This window comes from Mya arenaria, chromosome 7, assembly GCF_026914265.1.
Source record: "Mya arenaria isolate MELC-2E11 chromosome 7, ASM2691426v1".
Lineage (NCBI taxonomy): Eukaryota > Metazoa > Mollusca > Bivalvia > Myida > Myidae > Mya > Mya arenaria.
Genome location: NC_069128.1, coordinates 37706460 through 37718059, shown reverse-complemented (window position 1 = coordinate 37718059; position 11600 = coordinate 37706460). Strand labels below are relative to the sequence as shown.

Below are 11600 nucleotides of genomic sequence, written 5' to 3'. Positions count from 1 at the left end.
CAAAATAGTTACGCTATTTAGGGAAAGGTTGTGTCCACCAAAATCGTTATGCTATTTAGTTGTACACTTGATATATGCACGAACTTTTTTTTTAATGCATTTTTATGTTTAACTCATTTGACGTTTATAATAAAAACCCAAAATCAAACACAAACAAAAGTGATTTAAGAACAAATAAAAATATTAGCGATATTTTTGCGATTTGTTATCTGAGGTATTTGTGGTTATTGATATTGATTGAAAACACCATTTATTAACACTAACATTATTATATGTACTTTAATCATATGCTTTTTTGTTTTGAACATTAAAATAATATGAGTTAACATAATAAAGCATTCCAATTAATTATTTGTTTGTTTATCTATCAAGTGTTAAAACTTATTGCCCACATCCTACACAAACTGTCACTTACGCACATGTAGTAGTTCGCAACCTAATTACTGCATGGCCACTAAACGCTAGCTCCACCCCTTAAAGGTAGTGCAAAAAAAACGAGCTGTCGACAACACCACAGTACATCTGTTCCCTTTGTTTTATTATACACACACGAACATGATTAATATTTTATTTGATTATTTTATCGAACGGATATATTTCGCAAATTCGAAAATGTGTTACCGTTATTTGATATTCTAGCCGGTCTCGAAATATGAGTGAGTCCGACTCGGTGGAGAAAACCTCCTAGCACCACAATTCACACAATATTGAAACGAAATCCGTGCCAGCCTGCAGTAAATGTTTTTACACGGTACCACATTATCCGATTTTCTTTTTATGTCCGTTCAATAAAATTGTAAAATTAGCTGGCGTTTAGTGGCCAAGAACTGCTATAAAAATAAGTAACGACATGTAAAGTTTCCACCTGTCTTCTAATAATTGGGATCATACCGAACATAATAAGAACACTAAGTCTAAGTTATAAACTCGACTTGCCTGTCGACATATTGAGCTTCTATTGAAAGTCAATCTTATCTTTGTACAATGTATACATTATAGGCCATACTGTTTAAAACTGCCCAAGTTTAACTGCCACAGACCGAGTGTATCTAAGGTTATTCTCATTTATAAAGTGATCGAAGTAACGTTAAACTTTGTATATTTATATTTCAATATGACAGTCGCTTTTATTAATGTTAAACTTAAAAATGCTTATATAGATATCGACACATCTGAAAAGTGTTATAGTTTTAATTGCTGGAGACAAGCATATTTAACATGTTTGAAAAGTGTTTTAAAATTCTTTGGGGTGTTTTGCAAAATGTTTTGTGTTAATTTATAAATCCAATGGACCAGCACAAAGGACACACATTAACGAAGATTAAAGAAGAGTTGTGGAGGCTCCAATTAAGACATTTGGCTGTATTCAGTAAACAGCTAAGATGAGTAACTTAAGCTTATGAGTAGAATTATAGTGTTTTGTTTTGCCATTAGACGGTATGGAATATCGAGGTCATATCAGGAAAAATGTAAAAGATTGAATAACATTAGATGTGTAACTAAAGTTTAAGAGTAGAATTTAAGTGTTTGTTAGACTGTTTAAAAACTGGCTATTAGACGATATGAAATCTCGAAAAAATATCAGGCTAAGGATAACACACATTGATTACCGCCCCTGGCCTCTATGTAACAAGAAAATCACCGCACAATATCAAACTTATTTAACAACGTAACGTCAAATTTAATTCAAAATCATAAATTGTTTTTCTAATATACTTCATGAAAAATAATAATATGGTAAGCATTTGTTTCTCATTTAATAATTATATATATTATTGAAATATTAATAAACCTGAAACAATACGTAAGAAACCATTACGTTAGATATCAAACGACAAAAAAATGTTATTGAACTTAATAACTCGTATATATCTACGGTTAAGTAAGCCCTTCAGCGATATTTGCGAATCTTACTTTTAATTTTTGAAATCGTCTCGTAAATGTTTCAAAGATGGCACTAAAAACTGAAACGTACACATAAAAGCTAATAGTATTACGGCTTTAACTAAAGGTCATTATTAGTGAATGTTAACACAAATAAGACGTTATTTTTATCGATGTCCACGGGACTAAGCTGGTACCTGGAACTGGAACACAGCGACTACCGAGCAAATACTTTCACTGTTCAAATTTACGAAATTTAGCAGTGAGAATTGACTTCTGTTTTCATCCGCAAGATGTACGTCAGGACCAGTTTTTGAACTGAACAAGACCAGTTGGTATCTATGACTTCCCGAAGGTGGAGAAGGACCGTAGTAACCTGAAATGGAAAAAATAGACATGTTCTGGGGGTAACAAAGGTAATTTACGTCTATTTGGTCTCAAATGCTACACAAACCAATACTCTTTTCTCTTCATTTTGATTTCACGATGTCCAGTGTTATTAAATGATGTGAACTATGATTTTGAATACGTTACTCTGTGATAGTTGGTTATTCAGATTGATTTATTGTTATATTGAATGGCATACATTATCTAACAGAAAGTACTTTCAAACTTTGACCATATTAAGGTTCTCATGAAATATTAAACTCGGTGCAGTTCATATAATCTAAGGCAAAATTAGTCATATACTTTTCTAACTACCCTAAAACATTGAGACGTTTTGCTCCATAGGCGTTTTCAGGTTTTAGCTCTTAACCATATAGAAAACAGCGACCTATTGATGTTAGCCAATTGTATGCCAGCGGCTTGAGCTGATTGAGGATGCCCAACGAGCAGCACACAGCAACTAAGAAACCCTCGACTTAAAGATGAACTCTTATTCCCAAATAAGATTTACCACAATTAATACAATTGTTTGAATATACCAAAAATGTTATATAAATGTCGAAAACAATTGTTCTTCTGAGGGTTACCTAGTAAAATTTGAAAGAAAGATGCAAAACACGGTATTCCTACCTTTGGAGAAGATAATATATCACAGTAGATCTTTAAACACTCACCAATCATTTAATATTTTTTTCATTTTTAGCTATTAAATACATGGTTACAATCTTGTTATCAGTAATTAATATCTCCATAAATGCATTATTGAGTAATTTGTTAAAGGTTTATCATTGAAAACGTATATTCGTTATACATGTGTATATATGGATTTTGAATAAGAGTGTCACTTTAAAACAATGGATACCAGTCATCATGTTATTGTTGTGATCTGGGAACCAGTCACTTCTAAAAAAACAGAATAAACCAGTCTGATTCTGTAAAGAAGCTTATATAGGGATAAAACTAAGGGGAAGTAGGTATAATCTGACAAGCGGCTGAGACGACACACACTTTGACATTCCTGACATTAATCTTAATCTATTTACTTTGGTACTGAGATTTGACGCATGCGCTCATCTTAAACAAGGTATGTCAATATTTGCACTTTTTAAACTTCGAGTTTCCATTTACGTTTGTATGTACCACCAGGGCGTTACGACGTCTTTGTTAACATCATTCTATGCGAACACTGGCGTCGTTCAAATTACACGATATTCCCGAAATGATGCGCTTTATAAAGTATTACATATTTTCTTTATTAAGTGAAGATTATAACAAAGTTATTGCATATATACCAATAAGCTGTAATCGAGAAATGGGACGCTACAATTATCAGTTATTTCATGAAAATGGACATAAAAAGACAATGAATGTTGTTAAAGTTTGCAAACTGAGAAACAGAATCCAGCATGTAAACATACGAGATTGATTGCATTAGTTAACGCTCCTTTAACTATCGAAATAACATGATATAAAGTACCCATTAGTGTTGTTCCCTCGATGGTTCCACTTTTCAGATTTTCTCCCTGTAGGACAAAAACTAACACAAATTTAGTTCAAAATTTCATGATTCTGTTTGGATACCAATTGCCAATCACTTGTTGAAATTATTTGATAAAGGTTTATTGATTTGATAGCTTCTGAAATTTCGTTTGCATTAAAAAAAATCTATCAAATTAGAAATGTCAGGCACATTGATACTATATGATTAGCCAGTACGTTAAGAACTGTCACGTGGCGTTCTGATTATATGTGGTAATTCAAAAGATTTACAAATGTCATGTGACGTCCTGATACTATGTGGCCATTCAAATTCTATTAGCCGTTACATTTGGACGGGGGAGATTCTTGAAATTTTGTCCCAAACGTATATTTGTTAGATAGAATGGAACTTAAGTGTTGTTTAAACCAAAACATTCAAAACAACTGATGATTGATTGACTCTTATGAACGTTGGATATGAGATATTAGATTGATTGCAATTATGTGAGATAAAAGAATAGTTTACATCGTGTAGCATTTAAATTAGACCAAGTAATCTTGACCTCTCGTTATCCAGCTTCGATGCCAAAACAATATCCCCTTTCCGAAACCTTCGAATCGGTAGGAATACGACTACAATAACATATCATCATTTTTTTACAAGGAGTGACCTACTGTTATGCCTGTAACGGCCCAGTGAAGGAAGAATGTAAGCTTTTCCAAACTGTAGTGAGGGGCATCTGGGTCAACCATCAGAAGGGTGTACGTCTTTCCCTGGGAAGCAGATATAATGATATAGAAAATATAAGCTGTCAATGAAACGTCAATAAACATTTATAGTTTGCGTCAAATGCATACGCACAACATATAGTTGTGAGAATCTTAAGATGTTGTATTTTGCAAGAGTCAGTTGTAACCACGGTGCCCCCAGGTCCGGGAACAGCGGGAACTTTGACTTTCGGTCCAGCCAACCCAGGGTAAATCCCCACTCTGCGGAGACGAACTGATGGTAAAATCCCCGCCAAATGCCCCCGCACCCATGGGACCCTAGGTATGGCCCATTCCCCGCTATATTTTGCGCGAAGAAAAACACACCGCATTCACACGGCACTACGGGGCCACCTGAAAGGTAAAACCACGGCCCATTTCCCCAGCTATCCCCGGTATACCCCGGACCTGGGGGGGGGGGGGGGTTACAATTGACTGGTGCATTAGTAAGTTAGGCAAAAATGTTTCCATATATTAAAATACTTTTTACGTAGTTTTGGCAGACCGCCGGTTACAACGCTCTTATTTACGCTTCAACAGCCTTTCCTTTAATATGCTGCCTTTCGGCAGTTGCGATTATCATCCGATGAACGCAACATCTTCGGATATGTTCGGATTGCGATCGTCGCATAACAATGGACATGAACATTGTTTATCTTGTCAATGTTTGTATTGTGTCAGCACGCCCCGAGAAACTTAAATACACATGTTAGAAAGTGTAAATTTATGACATGTTAAACGAATTGTTGTCATAAGCGTTCCAACTTTACTTTTGTAAGTGATTTTAAGTGGTTGATCTTTTCCCGCGTTATTGTAACGTCATTTGAAAACTGTTTCCTGTTACGGTCGTGTCGTTCTATTTACAGAATGGGTGAGAAATATTTACTGTAAGGTATTCTTAAGTGAAATGAAGTATTTCTTAAAAACTTCTTGAATGAAATCATGAACAATTGGTGTAAATATAAGTAAGGAATTGCGGGGCTGATGTCATTATCGGGGACGGGACTCCACACACTTTAACCACGCCAACTGCGTTATACCAGTATAGCACAGCCATTTTTAACGATATTTATTTATGACACAACTGTACGAGTTTTGGATAATTATTACTCTTGATCTATATATATCTTATAAACATAATGATGACATTTTATCACGGCGACATTATGTATGATATTATATAGAATAAATTAATTATTAGCTGATAAAAATGCTTTCATGGTGACAAAAAATTTATTATTGACGGAGGTCAATAATTATGATTTTAGTGGCAAAATGGCGTTCATTTTTTTCCAGCGTCATTATGACGGCATTTGATAAACTGCTTTCGGTATATTAATATGGCGATTTATCTAGTTCTCGAAAATTGCCCTCCGGCGGTTTATTTAAAAATCTATATCTCTCTTAAAATAGTCCATATATACAGGCATGCGCATAATCGGATTACACATTAAATCGAAAGAAATATTTAAACAATTTCGTAACACTGCAATATTAAAACTACTTTTTAATACAAACTGATTGCATAATATACTCGAGTGTATTTCCTGATTGACTCTTCAATGGCCATATCATGCAACCGATTACATCTTTTTACTTGATTGGATTTTATATGAACAATGATAGTTTAATCAAGTTAACTTACAATTAAGAATAAAAACACATGGAGTATAGATAATGTCCTTGGGCCGATTGTTCAGAATTTTGTTAAAGCTATCAACGTTTTAATCGTCATGGTTGTAAACTTTCAAATCAATATTCCTCTGTAAGTTTCACATGTACACTTATGATCTGCAGTATTCCTAACAATAATGAGACAACAGTTGAATCTGTACTTTACTTTATTTAAATAAATGAGCACACCATCAAATAGTTCATCCTTAAAAGTTAACAACGACGTCATTAATCCCGTTGTTAACTTAAACAACGTATTGAACAATCGAGCCATTAACTAAGAGATGTTATATTATGTGCTTACCAAATGGATATAATCAAATGAAATTATTATTATTTTAGCATTTTATGTAGAGTTAAACCCATATTATATTATGACCTACATTTCTACGTTGGAACATGTTTCATTTAGAACATATTGCGTGAACTTTTAAATTAACAAGAAGGTCTCATTCGCTTTTCTCGCTCCGCCGTTCTTTATCGCAAAGGTTTTACACAATGTGTGTAGATATAACTCGATTCCAAGGTGATATTATTTACAACTGAAAACATTAACAAATGTTAAACTTACCGCTTCTGCTTGGTTAAAGCTCACTTTAATTGGTGGAGAAGAAGTATGCGATTTAGAATATGTTTCGTCGCACTGGAACTCATTATTTCTGCCATAACGAACGTTAAGCATGGGTTTATCGGATATGCATATACTTCCCAATTTGCGTTTCAATGCATCTTCGCTGACGTCACAACTTTCTGATGACGTAGCAGCACGTTTGTTGAATACTCCGGACGCAGCGCATACTAGTATTCCAAGAAAAAGAGCTTCCACTGACATCATGGCAGAAACCGCTGCAACATTAAGAGTGCGAGAACGAGGATTACTTGTTTTGTCACTTTGGGTTTTTGATATTAATCAACACTTGCCAGTCTTGTTTGTGTTTAAATGTTTTCAAATATTCAGATATCTTTATACATGATTTTGTAGATACATTAACACTATCTCAAAGAATTATGTATGTATATACGCAGCTGCATGAACGTATAAATGTACGCTATATCAAATTGAAAACAGTTAATAAATTAGATTTATTAAGGTGTCAACGAAACCGTCTTACTTTAAAAAAAAACAAACTAAGTTAACTCATTCGAAAGAAAATGCTACTGACATAAAACAATTGCTGACACAAAATAACCTACAAACATTATTTAGGTAATTGAATGTTCATGGACTTACAATTATTGTGCAATTTATCCGTTAAGACATGAACACGGAAATCATAAACCTTTTAATTATTCAATATCGTATACAATTTCCAGCTGACTTCTGATAAAAGCGCACAAAACAAGACAAGCAAAATCGATATTATAAATGTAACTTGCCTGGCGACATATTGAGCCTCTAACAAAAGTCTTTCTCGCAAATATAATGGACGGAAAGAGAGCTTCACAAAACCCGCAAAGACTTCTAAAATTGATGCGTAGATCTAACTGTATTTCACTACGCAATAAATCTTAAAACGGTATTGTTCACAAAATTATGTTAATGTGATAAATATTTAATACATAGCCCTTTATCATAATTTAATTAAAAGCAGCATTACCTTGTATTATGACCACGGCTATTTTGTACGTTTTACAGACAAACGAACCGCAGGTGACGTCAATGACGTCGTCATCTTGCACGGCGTTAAATCGCGCCATTTTATAATGTTTTAATTATTTAACCTTTGCAACGACAACTAAAATCCACAGAGAAAGAGAACCGAGCAACACATTTTAAACACCGATACACGATATTAACTACGAGTTTAACAAAAACAAAATCACATAAATTAATGCCTAGAACAGAGAATTATCTTAAGGCCAAAACGTCAAGAAAAGTTTCGATGATCCTGGTAGATTCAATAACCAATAACATATTGAAGACACTATAAGAGCACTCCATATCCAAAAATACTGATAAATTATCGAAATCTATTCCTCATAGACTAATTTAATAAAGTTCAAGTTTTTTAGAAATGTTCAAATGCTGGTGGAACTTATATAAAAACTACCAAAAGACTAACGATCAGAGAAGTTTTCCAGTATAGTCGAACCCTGTTAGCTCAAACTCGCTTGGCTCGAATTCCTCGTTGGCTCGAATTGCATGTTAAACACCAGTTTCTTTATACCAAATGTAAGCTTTCCCGCTTAGCTCGATTTTCCCGAGGCTCGAGTTATTTTCATCGGTCCCTGGGAGTTCGAGCCAACGGGGTTCGACTGTATTTACAAAATAAAAGTAAGAGAGTACATACTACAAAAAAATGTTGATGTTTTTCTTTAAGTCTATAAACAAATTTGTTTTCTAAAACGTCTGTCTATAACATCTACCAAACTTTTCTTTTACAAATTAAAGAACAATCTAAATGTTCTCAGCCAATATGAGATCGTAAGTGAATTCAATGCTAAGTATACATGATAATAAGTTTTCTTTTGTATTTTATTTTAAAACTGCATGCAAAGCCGTGTGTTAATATAATGCAACTGTCAATTGTAACCACGGCCCTCAGGTCCGGGACTATACAGGGGATAGCAGGAGAAATGGGCCGTGTTTTTACCTTCCTTGAATGGGGTGGTTTTATCTTCGCGCAAAATATATTTGTCCGGGCTTGGCTGGACCGAAAGCCAAAGTCCCCGCTATTCCCCGGACCTGGGGCTGTGTGTGTGGGGAGGGGGGGGGGGGCGTGGTTACAATTGACTGGTGCCTTATGATGTATAAATGTGTTTATAAACGACGATATAAGCGTCAAGCTTTCTAAAAGAATGTTTTGATATTTCAGGCCTAAATGCGCATGTAGCACAAGAAAATATGTGTCACAACATTCAAGGCCAAAATTCATCAAAAGTCATTTCCCATCCAACGTTGATTGACTCAATTGTTCATAGTAATTGTAACGGAAATAATAGGTATATTACATAAAATCAGCAAAAAAAAAGTATCTTAGATATAATTTAGTCATTGAATTATATGATCATTGAGGTTCTTAAACTGAGGAAAATGACATAAGTTAGGCAATGGCTTTCTAAGTTTCCTAATGTTGTTAGAAGCTCTGTTGTCTTTATTGGTATCGTTGTAGGTGTTGTGGTCACCAAGTCATCCTTCTGGTAAAATGTCCCTGTCCTTTCAATGCAACTTAATGTGAAGGCAACAACACTATGCGTGATGTTACAGCCAGGTTAATCGGCTGAATCGGCTAAGCAATCGGCTCAATTGGCTAAATAATTAGCTTAATCGGCAAAATTAAAAGGAAGATGCCAGAACACGTGGTTGTCTTTGCACATTCGCAAACGTATGACTGTCTTGATCTCTTGAGTTCTGTTTTGTATTAATGATTCTTTCTGATAACAAAGCATAAAGTCGACTGACGATATTATGTTTTAGTGATGTAAACTTATTTGTTTTGTATGTATATTCACATGGAATTCTCTTAATCTTTTTTACCTTTCAACCCCCAGAATGATGCAAAAATGAAATTACAAAATGCAACAAAACCGAAAGTATAATCTTAATTTACCTCACCCAACGTCATTACGATATTTGCATATCACGTGACTCTCTGAATACTTTACATTTTATGTTGTTTTATAAACTTATGATTTGCATTTTTTCACTAAGAAGTTTTGGTTTAAATACATTTTCCCAGTCATGCATCTGAAACACTTATTGTATCATTATTTTAGTCCATGATATCGAAATTGAAAAAGATACAGTTAAAGTATAATTAGTTCATTTTAGTGGGATGCAAGCTCTCGCCGGTAAAGTAAAGAAAAAACAGAGAACTAAATGCCACCTTACCCACTAGACCACGAGGACCTTACCCACTAGACCACGAGGACTTCGATACATCTTAAGACATTTTTGAAATGTTGAACAAATCCTAATAACGTCACGTGATAATTTCAATCAAACCAATCACGCACCAACAAAGTATGAAAATTGTGGCAGTCAAAGACGACTTTTGAGAAAATATTAATATTTGCGGAAGGGTTTAAGCTTTAAATATCTTAGTTTTAATACTCCTAATGAATTGTCACACTTTATTTCGGCATACATAAAAAATATCCATTTTAAAAAAGCATGACCGAGTACCTGCAATTTTTCACTAAACAACATTGGTGCTAGTGCTCCGCCCACCTGCCTCAAGATACAAGATTTAAGAATCTTTATTCAAAGTCGGGTATATGTAAACTAGAAACATTATGTCAATGAGCTATTTTCCGACATGAAGAACAAACATACATACTATTTAAAATCATAACAATTTAACTAGGTACAAGGATTGGAACAAGTATTTACAAAAGCCGTGCCTTGTTATATTCATGCATTCAAAATGTAAGATGGATTAGAGCGTTGAAAACAGTGATAACATCAAAAAGTTATGAAAAAAAGCTACAAAAAGTTATACACATTATTAAAGTACAAACTATTTGTAATTTAAACTGTAGATGAATTAAATGGTTTTTGTAAGAAAAAAACTAGCATAATATCATTAGCCTTAGCATATAGTAAGTCAGTGGACCAATTTGGAATATCGTTGATATTTCCCCTACACTTTTTTAATAAAGCATCGTGTGGACCTCGGGAATTCCTCAAAAATTATATGAGACTCTATCATTGTTATATACTCAATTTTTTTTTTTTCTGTAATTATTTAATCCTAAATGACACTAAGGCTTTAAAAATACGTACTGTCTTAAAATAATCCAATTGTACGCGCAAATGATATTTTTGTCACTTAAACGACTTCTTAAGGTCTAAATACCCAAACGTATGCACACAAAAACTCGTATCTTTTCTTAAAAGTCTAATGGTAAACACCAGTTTTTTTTTATTGAAAACAGGAGATATATCAGAATGTTCATATGTTTTGTGTTTTTTTTCAAATAGTCCAATAAAGTTATGTTTGACGTTACGACGACTAACTATTATTTTCCAAACAAACGCATATAATGACCTTTGTTGCCTTTTCTTAAAAGCTATATTTAAATATATTACATTCAACATTAATAAGTGTAGGGCTGGTTCTCACCATGAAATGAAAATAAATGCAAGCTCTCGCCAGAACAGAGCAAGCGAAATAAATCAGAGGGACTAATACTGGGTTATTCTATAATGTGTTATATAAGCAAAAGTAAAGTATCAATTGGAACTTCTTACTAAATTTGTTAATTTTCATCTATGTAATTACGATATGTTATTATGACAAAACCACAAATTTACGTCATATTAGATATAACATTTGTTGGCAAGGGGCTGTATTCAAGAAACAACTTAGATTGAAATTAAATTTAAGGTTCAAAACAGTGTTTTAATTGGCCTGTATATTTAGCTGATCAATAGGCTGAATGGAATCACTGAGGCATATTAAGGA

At 33.8% G+C, this 11600-nt stretch overlaps 1 protein-coding gene across 2 annotated transcripts; it reads right to left on the bottom strand.

The window, feature by feature from the left end:
* Positions 1-627: 627 nt before the first annotated feature.
* Positions 628-7929, bottom strand: LOC128241807 (uncharacterized). Of its 2 annotated transcripts, none has more exons than XM_052958891.1 (4): positions 7791-7929; positions 6764-7038; positions 4426-4524; positions 628-2260 (listed from the first exon to the last, which is right to left on the bottom strand). In XM_052958891.1, the coding sequence occupies exons 1-4, from the start codon at positions 7888-7890 to the stop codon at positions 2141-2143; spliced, it is 594 nt and encodes a 197-aa protein (XP_052814851.1). In that variant the 5' UTR covers positions 7891-7929; the 3' UTR covers positions 628-2140. The 2 variants fall into 2 exon arrangements, with proteins under 2 accessions (XP_052814851.1, XP_052814852.1); XM_052958892.1 differs by lacking the exon at positions 7791-7929 and adding an exon at positions 7424-7551.
* Between the last annotated feature and the right edge of the window lie 3671 nt (positions 7930-11600).